The 15,532-nt window shown below is 42.2% G+C and overlaps 1 protein-coding gene across 1 annotated transcript in view; it reads right to left on the bottom strand.

Annotated features, from left to right (window-relative positions):
• GABRG1 (gamma-aminobutyric acid type A receptor subunit gamma1) overlaps positions 1 to 15,532 on the bottom strand; it is a 358,052-nt gene that overhangs the window by 220,100 nt on the left and 122,420 nt on the right. The window contains exon 4 of the mRNA XM_069201737.1: positions 14,629 to 14,849. Coding sequence (XP_069057838.1) covers positions 14,629 to 14,849 — 221 coding nt within the window. The remainder of the gene's footprint in view (positions 1 to 14,628; positions 14,850 to 15,532) is intronic.

Here is a 15,532-nt window from a genome sequence, read left to right as displayed (position 1 = left end):
ATCGCTAGGGTCAGGGTACCTTCTTCCTAACCCGCTAAGCTACTTTAATTTCATTATTCTGCCCCAGGGACCATGTCCAAGGACATTAAAATGGTGGCTCCAACTTTCTGTTCAGGTTTTGGCCAGCCAATTATAGTGCTTCTATTCAAGTGTGCATTTGTGAATATTCGTGAATTATTAATTAATCCTTTGCACCTTTGGATAGCTATATTTATTTTACTATCAAAAACTACTGAAATGGATTAACACCAAACAGGATAAAGGCTTCTTTCTGGACCAAAAGCTACCTTTATGGCAAGGTTGGTGTAGTTCAGGCAGTAGTCGTGTTCAAAATCCCTATGGGAATTAACATGGGAAACACAACTCTTTTGACCCCTCTACTTCTCAGCTCCCGCTTGACGGATCACCCCAAAACTTTCTATACATAGCATGATTCTCGGGAGCACTTATTTTGGAAAAGTTTGTGAAGATTCATCAAATGGCACCAAAGATTTAGGCAATTGCCTTTTCTATAGATTCATGGTCCTAACTGTAACTATCTACGGGTGACATATATATATATATATATATATATATATATATATATATATATATATATATATATACTTAAACTAAAATATTAAAATAATTAAAATGAAAAATGTACAATAACAGATAAGTAACAAAACTCTCTAATACTTCCATTTGTTAATATTTAGATACCAACAAACGTTAAAAATCAAACTCAAAAGAAAACCCAAAAGAAAAGAAACAATCTGTTCCACATTGCAACACCCTCAACAGAAAACCTGCAAATAAAGTCTGAAACATGCAGCAAGAACATACATGGAAGTATGAAACAGACACAGAGTAGCAGAATTTTCTATGTGAATAATAAATGTATTAAACATTTAACAATACAGTTAGGTAGACTACATTAGACATAATGACAGAAAGAGCAAGATACATCACATCACAGAAAGGAAAGCAATAGTTATCTTGCATGGGCTACACTTACAGCCAATAAATTACTTTTAGGAAAACAATCAATTGAATTTGTGCTAAATATTAATCTAATGCTTGCTGTGGGAGGGCCACTACAAATGATGACACAGTAACTAATGTAAGGGAATACAACCACTCCCCAAATGTGAAAGAAATAGAAGTAAAGCAAGTATTGCAAGATATAAGAAAGACAGGCACTAGCTCACAATAGCCCACAACTAAAATACTAAACAATTTACTTTGTAAAGTCCACGAACACATGACAGGCCAGCAACCAGCTATACCCAACTTTAAATGTTTGATTGCACAAACTAAAAAATTAACAACCATACTTGATGAGGAACCCTTCCCCTTACATGATAAGCGGACCAATAAAAAATGAACACTAATATACAGCAGATAACTCAATAAAACAAAGCCAATGTCAAAAATAGATGACGGATGGGACCTTCAAAATGCGCTCCACACCATTCACTCAGATACAAACCATTAATGGTGAATATTAGAACACAAATATACCATATGATATGCACAACTAACTGATAGACAAGGTAGCACACATTACGAACTAATAAACCCCAGTAAAATTAAACTACTACTGCCCACATATAATTATAATTGATTTAGAGCATGTAGCCATGATTCAATTTATTTTAAAACTTTGCCCACACATAGCAATACAAGACATGCCACTATTTTAATAAGAGCATATGGAGATCCCTCCGACAATGTGCACTAAAGGGCATATTTATGGAAAAGTGGCTCATCATTCATGATGCGCCACTTGTCTAGCACCCCATTGCGTCCCCCTAATGACACCATGTGTGCAACGTATTTACAATACAGCACACCATAGTGGTAATGTCCTCATTAGCATCATAATTTATGCAGCTAATGGGGTGCTTTGCTGGATTAGCACCATAAATCATGGTGCTAATGCAACTAAGCACAGGGAGGCCCATTGTTTATAGTAGGAGCGTCATGTTAATGCCTGCCTTAGGCAGGTGTTAAAAATGAAGCTAGAAATGGAGCAGTAAAATTTCATACATTTCACTGCACCATTTTTCTGGGCCTCCCTAAGTGGGATTTCCCCCATTTCATGCGATATGCCTGGCGCAGGCATAATGTGGAACAAGAGATTACAAATGGTTAATGCTTGCATTGTGCCACTTTGTAAATATGGCATTTGGGAAATGCCACCTTAATGCCACATTTGCGTAAAACAAAATGATGCTAATGTGGTGCAAGGTGGCAATAGGGACATCATAATTATACCCCTAAATTTATAACATGCAACAAGCAGTCAATCAGTCTTTGAATGAAAACAATTATTGCACTAATCTATGTCCCTGTCACAAAGGTAGAAACTTAACAATTTATTCATAGAAAGTTCTTTCTACCAACATAATAAACAGAGACATAGCCCCTTAGTGGATTATTTTGAAGGCCTTTCAGTTGGCAAACTGCTCAGCTCCAGTCACAGACTCCAACCCAAATTCCAAATACCATGGTGGAATGTCCACATACAACTAAATAAACCAAAAATCCCAAAACAAGACTGTGGGTCTGATTATGAGTTTAGTGGTCTATGGACTGCTATGGCAGTGGTAGCGGTCGGACCGCCAGCTTGGCAGTCGGACCACTGTATTACGATGCATGCAATCCCATAGAGAAAAGTCCGCAGTGGTCCTGCCAACACTGCCAGGCAGTGCAGACCTCTGGGGTGGCGAGGTTGACGGAGCCAGTGTTTTCGCCGGACACATGATGATATTGCCTTCTGCCAATGTAACCGCAGCAGTCCAACCACCATGTCCAAGCAGGTGGAAACAGAGAATATAAAGGAAGCAACTCACCTGCAGGCAGTGTTACACGTCATGCGCTACCATGAAGCCCATCACATACAGCCTGCCGCTGTTGCTGCTCATCGATGGAGCCCAAAAATCCACACCGCTGTGGATGCAACTGATGGTAAGAACACACATCTACCTGTCTCATTAAACTCAACTACGGGACGCTGTTCTGGAGGGTAGGTCCTGAGTTATGGACCAGATTCGGATATACAAAGTGTTGTTCTGAGTCCTTTGAACGCGCTTCCCAAGGAGTCTGTTTTCAATTTGGGGATGGGCGACTCGACTTTGACTTAGCCAGTTTACTTTAATGTAAGTGACCGGTTTGTGTTTTTTAATTGAGACTTTTTCTTTAATTGGAGAAGCACTCATTTTTTGGTCCTGATGTAGCGTCATTGGATCCTTTTGGACCGCATGACACGAAACATGTCGACCTTTACCTAGAGGTACTATAAAAGTTATAGACCTCGCACATTTGTTGCTTTTTTTAGAGTAATTGAGCATTATATACTCAATTTTTTTACTCTCCTCCTGTTTTTAACCTTGGTTTTCATCCAATTACATTGATTAAAAATATGATATATGTGGTGATGAATAACCAATTTTAGTTTGTTTTTCTTTCCGTTCTCTCCTTTGTGTCCTGGTGCCAGAATATAGGCATTTCGGTCCAGATAGTTTGAACCCACCAGTCACTATCAGAACAGTACGGCTTAGAGCCCCCCTACGGGGAGCCCGCCAGGCGTTGCAGCGCCGGCCTGGCGAGGAGCATTTCCAGATGATGATGCTTGTCATCCATTGTGATGCTTGAGGGCTCTTGCTGCTGTGACTCCAGGTCCCCTAGGCCATTATTGAATACGTGGAACAGTGTACCTTTATTTGCAACACTATTATTGGGAGACTGTACGCTGGACCATTTAATCTCCCGGTCCCTCCCCCCTTATATTTAGTTTCATTAAACTCAACAACAGATCATTGCGCCACCAACCACTTGATATGGGGTTCACGCTACGGGCACCAAGTACACTTGTCACTGTGTCCCGGGTCAAAGTCATTCACAAAAAAATTACACTTTCACAGCTAGTATCTGCTACCTTTGGGCAGGTCACTGACACTGAACCACCACACTCCACAATAACACACGTGTTTACATCTTAGGCATAGGTACAGTGAAGTGTACATAACATTGTTTCACACAACAGCAAAACCACATTAACATCAAATCTACCAATTCAACTGACACCCTCACATTGCTCACATGCCATGGATTGTCATCAGATTGAATACACATGTGTATGGATTTGGCATGGAACACAAAGACCCCTCCAATGAAACATCCCTATAATGAACCCACACATCACCCACATTGCAACACAATGGAAGGTCAATGGGGTGGACAATATTTTGTGAGACAAAAATGTAAACCTCACAATGCAAACAATACCTGCACAATAGGCAAGAGGGCATCAGGAGCACTCCTGGAAGGATGCTGCCCTGGGACACAATTCACTTTGCACATGCACTAAAACACCATTTGCACAGGGACTGGCCCTTCATATATCTCAGGGACAAACACTATTTGAGCCAAGTGACATGCCTATCTTCATAATGTATAGGTGCAAGTCAAGGAAGCAAATACACCAGCAACATCATGGGCCATACAGCTAGATGAAGTAGCTTCAAGGTACACATATCAAAATGAACACATTGTCAGTCAAATGCAAAGCAAAGTAGCACAATTGAAACACCCTCCATGTGTGGACAAACAAAACTGTAGCTTCTGCACTGAGACAAATGTGCATTCCATATCAGGGGGACAATTCTAACACTATGAATACTGACATTGGCCAACACAAGATGAAATATTTACCATAGCAAAGAAAACACAATGCGATGACACCCCAATTGGATTAATAAACACATATCCATACAGTGAACATATACCCTTGTCTTGGATGACACCAGCACTGCCCACAAAGTCAGACAAACACAACTGTAGGCAGACAACACAGGTTTCTGAGGAACAACAAAAAGGTAGAAAAGTAATGGCAGGAAAAATGTGTACCAAATAAAACAACAACTTGGGTTTATTAACACTAAGTGCCTGATTATGAGTTTGGCGGTCAGGATGACCCATCCTCTGAACTTCTGACAGGGAGGTTGCCACCATATTGGCTGCCTCAGCGCCCGGCCCATTACAACTTTCCTGCTGGGCTAAAGGGGTGGAAACCAAAGTTTCTGCCCGTCAGTCCAGCAGGAAAGTGATGGCACCTTTGTCGCCAGCTCATAATCAAACCAGCAGCAATGCTGTCACCCGCAGGGTGCACCAGCACCCTTGCAATGCTCACTGTCTGCTGTGCAGACAGTGAGCATTGCAAGGGTGCCTGGCAGTGGGACTCTTGCACTGCCCATGCCAAGTATATGGGCAGTGAAGGAGCCCCCCTTTGGCCCACTGAACTTGTTCTCAGCCAGCCTCTTCATGGCAGTGAAAACACCATGAAAAGGCTGGCGGACAACCAGGTCGTAATCAGCAGGGCAGCGCAGACTTCAGTACCGCCCTGGCTGATTCCAACCTCCACCTCCACCACCATCAGCCTGTCAGGATTTAAGATCCTGGCGGAGACAGCAGTAGGTTAGCAGGGCTGCCCGCCAACCTTATAATGAGGTGGTCAGACCTCCATAACTACTGCGGTCCGAAAGCCACTACGAGTGCCACTATCATAATAAGGCCTAAATGATGTAGGTCAAAGGCCATTGGCCAGTCCATATGAGTCCATGCAAGGTACTGTGCCCAAACCTTGACTCCAATCACTGCCAGGGAACCTCCACAGGAAGGAGCATCATGTGGGCAAGCAGGCACCTAAGGGATCATGCTTGGGTTGGATGGGTCGGATTTGGGATGGGTGGGTTTGTGCTTAGGTGTGGGAGGGGGACTTTTTCTTTGGAAGGGTGGGCTTCTTCTTTGAGTGAGGCCTATGGGTGCTTGCAGGGGGGCATGTATGACAAAGGAGGACTTCATGCTGTAAGGGATGGGTTGGGATGTGGGTGGGGTCCTCTTGGGTTTGGGATGGGGTGTAAGGAACAGGGAAAAGGGCAAGCTCAAAAAATAAACTCTCCTTGGGAAAACGGGTGGCGTCATCAGAAGCGATTTGAGATTTGGAGTTTGGGGGAGTGGTGATTATGTCTGTGGGAGGTGAAGCCTTGGGTGTGTGCATGTGTAAGGTATGCTTGTGTTTGGGTGGTGTCTGTTGTGTGTGAGTGTAGGTGTTTGTGTGTCTTGGGGAGCTGTGAGGTGGAGGTGGAGGTGCTGGGAGATTGGTCGATGTGTGTATGTCTGTTGGGGTGGTGTCTGTGTTTATGGAGGATGTTGTGGATGTGTCTGTGTGTGTTGGGGTGGTGTGTGTGGGAATGCTGGATGTGGTGGATAGGTCTGTGTGTACTGGGGTGGTGTCTGGGGTATGGTTGATGTGGTAGATGTCTCCGTGGGTATTGTGGTGGGTGTGGGCATGGTGGTTGTAGTGTGTGTTGGTGGAGTGATGACAGTGTTTGTGGAAATGGTGGCTGTTGTGGTATCTGTGGGTGACTGTTGAGTGCCTGCATGCATGTGTTTTGTGGTGTTTGTTTCTATGTGTGCTGCATGTGTGTTGAAGTGGGTGCAAATGGATGTATCTTTGTGCTTGGGACAGGTAGGGGAATAGAGAATTTGGACTGGGAAGAAGGAGGTGATGGGGGACGATTGTGGGGGGTGGATAGCTGCCATTAGTAAATAAATCCTGTCATTTTGCTGACAATAGTACAGTAGCCTGAAGAAAGTGACATGGAAATACCAATGTCAATCAGCAATGTACACTTTACCATGTGTAAGTTTTCCTAATGGTGTCACATAGGTAGTACTAAATATTCCTCAGATATACTACACATTTGGCATAGAAATGTACAAGGTAGACAAAATGTGCAAATTGTCAGGGAGATATGTCTCTAAAATCCACATCACAATGAATCAGCTACCCCCGGGGGAAATCACCTCTACTGTATGGCACCCCTTACAATGACATATGCTGATTGCATCAGTAGACGCCATTAGTCCTTTGTATTTTGGGGAGGCCCACAGATTCTCAAGTACTTGTAGAGGGCTCTCAACATGTTGTCTAATAGGAAGCTACTTCACTGTCTCCATTTTGGTCCTGCAAATGCAGATATCAGTGGATGAATGATTGCACCAAACCACATATGTTTCCCACATAACTTGAAGTCACCCCATGATGCATGCCAACAGTCAGGAAATGAACCTTCCCCATTTCACATGTGCAGAGCATTTTTCTAGTTATGTCGCATCAGTGGCATGGAAATACACACTGTGTGTAAAAACTCTAGTCCCACCTGTCATGTCCCTCTTTACTACTGCAGTTGTACATGTCAAATGACATTTAATGATGGGTGAGGGTATGTGTGAGACAACAATCAATGGTGAGACCCTTCTGCCTGTGGCACCACATGAAATGTAGTCCCAGTTCATATGTTCAACTCCAAACACAGGCTAGCATGCACATATTTGTGAGGGAATACAGAAATGGTCCCATGAGCACAGACAGACCATGCATGAAACAGCAGTGTACACATTTTGTCAAAAGTGAAAGTTACATACGCTAACATGAAGGCACAAGGAATGTTGCCAACAGTGATGTCACACAAATCATGTGAATGGACATTTCCCACTTACCAAGAGAAAGTATTGATTTGTAGCTATACCCAAAGAACAATGTATGCTCTTTCACATGTATGATAGCCACCTTCACATGACAGACAGTAGTGAGGCACCATCACTCGTCATACACTGAAGTCAAGTGGCCTCTGGGAATCAGATGCCAATTCACTCACTTGACCAGACATGTGGCTGAGGACAGTGATTCAACACTTCTTTTTCTTTGGGTTGTAATAATGAGGTGTAGTGGTCTGTTGCGTATAATTTAGGGCCACTACAACAACAAACATTACTTGATTGATCAAGTTACACAGCCATTTTTGTCCCTGGAGAGCAAATATTTTATGGCGTGTACTCGGTTGTGTCATAGGTCCCAGGGCTACTAGGCAAGGTACATAGGTATGCACCAAATTTCATCCCTACACAAACCGTTACTCATCTTGTGTGTCACACATGGCCCATTTCCAATCGTCAGGGGGAGATGTCAGAACCTAACACATCAACTTGGCTATGTGAAAGGCAGGAATATGCCCTGTACTCACCCCCTTGTGGCTGCTGTGCTCCCCTTAAATAGCTATCAAGATCCGGGTAGGCCACAGACAGAATGCAGGCCATTAGGGGGTTCATGCTCTGATTTGCGCCCCCCGCGTTGGAAAGACAGCCCGAGCTGATCCTCTGTGATCTTCTGGGTCCATTGTCTCAGGTCCTTCTATGTCTTGCGACAGTGGGTGCTTTGCCAGCTATGGACCCCCGGGTTCACACCTTCTGGGCGATGGTTCACCAAATATCCTTCTTCTGATGGGTGTTGACCTGTCTGGGTGCAAGAGACAAACCAACAATTACAAACACAAGTTTTTGCATGAATGGTTGTGTCACATATATGTTAGAAACACCAAGTACAATATGGGCAATTTGTCAACACACCACAAGGGTAAAGCACATGTGCTGATCACTACAGGGACATGATTACATACTTTTGGAGTCATCTGCAGACTAACCTACTACCCTGCTAATCGCCTACAATGACTAAGAAAGCCTATTGACATCAGGTAGCTCTTGCTGCAGCAACATGTACTGTGATGTGAGCCACAATGAAACACTTCACACAGATGTGGTTCCTGAAGGGTAAACCCCTTAGGCATGACTGGGCAAACACATTCACACTCTGCAACATTGCCTCATATTGATCACATGGCAGAAAATGCTGGTGTACGGGGAGTGGGCAAGTGCCACAGTTGCATAGCCACAGCCTGGACTATGTCCAATACTGGGAGATACATTTGACAGGCCCTGGTATTTACAGGTTGAGGATACAGAACCTACATGACACATTTCCATCACTTTCATGCACAACAGTACATCATGTGGCCATCAGAAATGTGACTTGTGTCGCAACCTGAAGGGCATAGTGAGTCATGATATGCCTTCCAGACAACAATTTGGCAAGGCCAGATGTGGGATGAGGGATCTCTGGCACACTACACATTGCTTAGAAGATCCTCAAATGACTCAGACAAGATGCATACATACTCAGTTCAGGCTGTCATGCACATACATGTTGTCCAACGTTTACAACCATTGTAAACAAAGAAATGTCATTGTATGGCAGTAAAGTCTCCTTGCCTAGTTATGTGCACCCAACACAAGGAGGATCTAGGGCCTCACAAAACAACACACAGCACTATATGAATGACCACAACATATAGTATTGGTCTCCAATACCTGCATCATGCACACCCCATTGATGTCACTCAAACTGAAACAATAGGCACACAAAAAGTCTAATTGGCATGCAGGGGCACATTGTAGCCTGTGAGGAGGGAAAGGATGGGGCTGAACAGAGTCAACTGTGTCTTTGAGGTACTCACCTGCTCCTCTGATGAGCCACAGAGCTGACCATACTGGAGAAGGACCTCATTCACAAGCCTCTCCAGCTCCTCTGGAGAGAAGGCAGGTCCCTTTCACCTGCTGGATGTGGCATGATTGCTCCCATAGATGGACCACAGTGGCTGAAGTGGTAGAGGTGTTGCTAGCAACAGTGTCTGGAGTTAAGTGACTGATTTTGCACAACACTGAGTACATGTACGCCACATATGAGGTCATCACCAATAGCATACACAGCAATTGGCCTGCGACCGCCACAGGCAACATCACCGCAGTTGGTAAAACCCCCCACACAGATGTCTTCCGCGCGCAGAAGTGGGTAGTTCCTGACGTCCAGTGGAGTAGGTCAGGCCTCCGCCATTTTATCGGTTTGAAATACTGCATATGGTCCTCTTAAATGCATCACAACAACAATATATGTTTAGGATCATCACAAAGATCCTAAATCTGTTTTTTTTTGCAGGTTTGCCTACACAACCGCCACTGTAGGTGCCTCACTTTTTTCTCGTGTACGAGTGTTGGTGTTCTTTCACTGATCATGGCTGGGCGTATGGACATCGGAGAGGAAGAAGCCGTGGCTGATGGGCTAAACATGGAACAGAGGCATTAGATGCATCAAGCCTTTTTAATGGCTAAAGAAGCAATAGAACAGGGGGAGGTCCCTGTTGGGTGCCTTATGGTGTACAGAGAACAGATCATGGGACAAGGAAGGAATGAGGTCAACAAAACAAAGAATCCCTGAAGAAGTCCTATTTGAAAGGACGAAACGCTTTGGCTGTTGCTGTTGTGAACTTGTGTTATTTTCGAATAAGAGAAAGTAAAGAAAAAGATAAGAAAAGAAGAATTGAATAAAAAGAAGATTTGCACAATACCAAATTGAAGGACTGGATATGCTATATTATTGATGGTGGTGCACTACCATTGTTTCAACCAGCACTGTAGTGTATTGCAGGACACAGATGGCATATGATGGCGGTGCACGGTCTACCACAGCTGACGGTATTATTGGTGGTTGGAAAAGACTTTCACATTTCGAGCGCCAATTGAGTCACAAATAGTTGAGTTGAGTGTTGCCTGAATCCATGTTGTGGACACATGTGTTCACAACCATGGGGATCACAATTGATCCCCGTGTAGTTCACAGCTGTAATGTGTACTGGATGTACTGGATGTAATGTATTTCTGGTCAGAAATGCTTTGTCACATGATTTTGTTGGTATGCATCATATATGTTGCTGTCGACATGTTGACTTATGTTCAAAATCATGTTTATTCACACATGAGTACCCTGGGAGACAGAGGATGTGACAACCTTCTGTCTACCATCCATTGCCAGACCTTCAGACCATGGAGGAATGCCACATCCTCCAGCTCTGGAAACAAACAATAGTGGATCTATGACATCAGTTGGAGCCAAATCTGATGCTAGCCAACAGTAATCCATACTGCATAACACCCATTGTTTAAGTCATGTCAGTACTGCACTTTCTGGCCACAGGGTCCATCCAACATACAGTGGCCATAGGTGGTGGTAAGGCCCAACCTATGTTCAGTCTGGTGTTGGGAGATTTCCCCTCAGCAATGTTGAAACACATTGACAGCTATATCAGGTTCCCCCGATGTGAGGATTTTGCCAATGTGAAGGCAGACTTCTATGGTTTTGCCTGCCTTCCACATGTGATGGGAGCCATTGATGGCATACATGTTGGCTTGGTGCCAACGCAGGACACTGAATAAGTATATCACAACAGAAAAAACATCCATTCCATCAACGTGCAAGTTGTCGGTTTGGGGATGTCTACATCTCAAACGTCTGTGCCCATTTTCCTGGATCAGCCCATGAATCCTTTAGCACCATATCCCAGCTGATGTCATAACTGCAGCCAGAGAAGTCCCATTCCTTAACAGGAGACTCAGCATACCCAAAGAGCCTCTACCATGCAGAGCTTTGATTCCATAACTAATACTTGATACTAATTTTGCAGCAATTACTTTTAACAGAAGCCGATAACTCGGGCCATCTAGTAATCTTTCAAAGTACCAAAAGCAAGAAACAAGGAGTTTCTTTTCCTCTATAAATCAAGCTTTTGAGGCAAAAAAATCCCTTTGCATCACATGATACACCCAGATATCTAAAGAACTTGACTTCTTCTAATTCTTACCCTTGCAGGTATCACTTGTAGGTTTTCTGTATTTTTTTACTTACTTCCATACCTTTAGTTTTTTTTCTCATTTATTATCATTCCTTTTGCCTCAGCATATTCTGACAATAAAATGCTGTAATCCTACTTTTGTTTGATTTAGAAGGATTATGTAATCTGCATACAGCAGGTTTGAAATAAACATTTCTCCTATCTTTGGGGGGTGCACATTCACCTCATTTAGCTTAGCAATCAAGTCAAGAGGTTAAACAAATATGGCATAAGCACGCAGCCCAGCTTCAGGCCTTGTTTTGGCTCTATTTTTCTCTATAGGAAGGAACCATCCTCTACCTTCACTCTAACCCAGGCATCAGTATATAACGTCTGCATGGCTTTTAATAACTGAGCTGGAATTCCCCAGGAGGCTACCTTTTCCTATAAATGGTTACACTGTACTAGATCAAAAGCAGACTTAAATTCAACAAAGCACAGGTACATTGGTTGATTTCTTTGCTTACACTTGTCTATAGTAATAGACAGGGCTAAAATATTAACTGCCATCACTGGCCCTTTCACAAAACCTGACTGATAAGCTGGAATAATATTTTTTTCAGTAGCCCAGATTGGAAGATCCTCTAACAGTGAACCTGCATAGTATTTTGCCTCAGTGTCTTTTAAAGTAATTAAACGATAATTTCCCAGACAGGAGTGATTTCCTCCTGTACATATCGGGCAAATTACTGATCGCCCGTCAACGAAGGTAGGATGGTTCAGAGCTCTAAAGCATTTATTAAAAACAGTAGCCACCCTTTTTGCACAAAATCCCGGGTAAATTTTATATCAAGCATTTAGTACTCCACTTGGGCCTGGTGCCCCTGCCTGCCTACTCTTCCTAATCTTTCTAGTAATTTGAGCCACTAAAAATGTTAATTCTATTTCTCCCTTATGACCACCAGAGGCCATATTTGCACCCTCACCTGGGTGAAAATCTCCCCAATGACCCATTTTAATAGAATCTTCTTTAGTTTCCTTAGTATGGTTGAAATGCTGAGTTAGAAAATCAGTCCACACCGATTCTGAAATATTAGCACTTGTTAAGGTAACTGGAGCTTTATTCAGACCATTCACCATTTCCCAGAACCCCTGTGAATTACTCTTTTTACTTAAAAATAATGCCTTTGCCCAAAAATTATGTCTTCTCCATGCCCTGTGGACTGAAATGTGCTTCTATTAGGTATTAATAATGATTTTTGGCTCCTTTTGAATTTGGCAATCTCTAGGCTGCTTCTTGACTAATCTTAAAATTCTATTTCGCTTTCTCCTTATTAAAGCAATGGAGGCTGAAATGTTAATTTTATTTATGTCCCCATCACATTCCAGACACTAAAATATTTGACCATATAGTTATTGGATCACCAGTTTCATTGTTCAAACAGTGGCTATACCTAAAAAAATTAAGGGAATCAAAACTAGGGAGAAATATGAGGTCCATTCAACAATTTGCCTACATGAACCTATAACTGAAATAAGATGCACTGTCCCAAAAGAAAGGACTCCATTCTACCAATTAGGGTAGGGGGTCTTTTCAGTCACCACATGCATTAGTCTTACAGGAACAGTAGCCCTCACTCACAATTGGGTGACAAGCTTCATCGTGGGGCCATGCTCCTCGTTAGGCCGGCACTGCAATGCATGACTAGCCCTACTAGAGGGCTCTTTGCTGGAGATCTTTTTAAGAAAGAATGCCGGTAGTGAGTGGATGTGAAATGGGCTGGAAAATCTATAATACAACTTGGCACCCCTGCCAAGGTTAAAAACAAAAAAGGGGGGAGTACATAAAACAATGATTTTGTTCTCTACCAACAACTAAATGTAGGTCTACTACTCTAATTAGAGATTTAGATATTATGGAACTGTGTGTGGGTATTACCTACACTACAGAACTGCTAGTCATGGTCAACATGTTTCTCGCCTAATACAGTCACACATATCAGGTAGTGATTCTTCAGGACCTGTTTGTTGTACCTAACCCTCACTAAGAGAGTAAAACAACTCTACTCCTATTGTCATCTCCAGGCATGTGGCCCTCCCCTATAGTTGAAGCCATTGTCAGGCATTCATGCTGGAGATCTGCCTTTCTACATCACTCTGATGAAGCAAAGCTCCATATATTCACTTTCTGAGATGAAGGCCACTCAAAATTTTGGGGGGAGTACTTCACAAGTACTTGAAGTTGAGATGCAGTACTGAGCTTACTGGCTGGCTCTTAAGCTAGTTATTTATTATTACTTAACTTAACTGATGAGTATCATCAGTTATACTTATCATGTGCGGACACAAGCACGTTATGCCCCATATACTGTATTTCTGGGGGTATATTTAGAATGTTGTGCTCAATTTATGACAGAGTGTAAAAACACTAACACATAAAACAAAAAACACACCAATGCCCCAATGAGGTAAGCAGATGGCCAGAGTGCTTGAGGGTGTACATCTATGAAAAGGAAGGGTGCAGGAGGTAATAGGTCACAGCATAACTTTACACACAAATTTAAGAATAAGTGACAAAAGGTATGTCATGAAAAAATGTTATTGACATTAAAAAGTGATATAAAACATAAATTACTTTAATCAACAAAAGTATATTAAATATAATAAATTCAGGTAAGGTAACTGGTAAATATGTATGGACAGGAGTACTGCAAGAGTGAACATTATTGTGCATTGGTTGAACAGCCATCACTACATAGATAGAAGAACCATGACAAAGGGTTTCACACATCTTTTGGGATACTTATTATTGTATTGCTCTATAACACTAAGAGCAGGTTCATAATTGCTTCAAAACAGATTTATGTTGGATCTATGTGGTGCTACTCATGGTATATAGAAGTATGAATAACCAAGTTTTTTGCCAAAAATATGAAAAAATAACCTCTTGGCTAAGATAATTATCACAGAGCAGGATGAGCCTTCAGTGAATGTTGCGCAAAAAGGGAAAATAGTGATTCAATTTCAAATCAAGCAGTAAATGAGTTAAGTAGCTTTTTTTAGAAAATCAAAAATGTGTTACCTTAATGTATACAGAACTCTTCCATCATTCCATATGCGAAGCAAACGATTTGGTGATGTTATCCAATGTGCATCCGATTTCCGTGAGTTTCTGAAGAATGTGTCAGGAATCCATATTTTTCCAACCATATTGCTATTTAACATGAGTACCTTCATGGAACTATTAAACTTTAAACGACTGTCATACCATGCTTGTGCAAACATTATATCAATTGTATATTCCTAAAATAAAATAGAAACATTAATATATTAACATTGTCTTGGAGATCTTCTTTGCAGTACAAACCAGGCAACAACAGAAATTATAACAGTATCTTTATCCACCTTTCTTAAAGGTAACATTGCTTCTAACCTATATATGATATTTATTGGGTTTGTAAAGTGCTCTGATGCCCCACGGTCATTCTGACACTGCAGAAATAGAGTACATCTAGGTCCATATTTATACTTTTTTGGTGCCACATTTGCGTAATTTTTTGGTGCAAAATTGGCGCAAACTTACAAAATACAATTGTATTTTGTGAGTTTGCGCTGCTTTTGCATAAAAAAATGATGCAAATGCGGCGCTAAAAAGTATAAATATGGGCCCTAATGTGCAAAGTGAGGTATGTGAAAAGCGGGTCTGACTAATTATCTTGCTGAGAAAAGAGCTAGGTTTTGAGTTGCTTATAGAATCAATCATGGTTAGTTCCTTTCCATCCTTAAGGAGAGGGGGAGCTGCTTCCGTTCATCGGGGGCTAGAATGGAAAATGACCTGCCACCTCTAGTGTGCATCCTGTAACTCAATACCTCCAGTAAATGAGCATTAGATGAGTGGCGAAGTATTTTAGGTATGAGAGGAACATTCCTATTTCTGAGGTAGAGTAGTTCAGTGTCTCTAAAGACCTTGTTGGCAAGTGTCACAG

The sequence above is a fragment of the Pleurodeles waltl genome, chromosome 1_2 (assembly GCF_031143425.1).
Source record: "Pleurodeles waltl isolate 20211129_DDA chromosome 1_2, aPleWal1.hap1.20221129, whole genome shotgun sequence".
Lineage (NCBI taxonomy): Eukaryota > Metazoa > Chordata > Amphibia > Caudata > Salamandridae > Pleurodeles > Pleurodeles waltl.
This window is presented reverse-complemented; position numbering and strand designations above follow the sequence as displayed.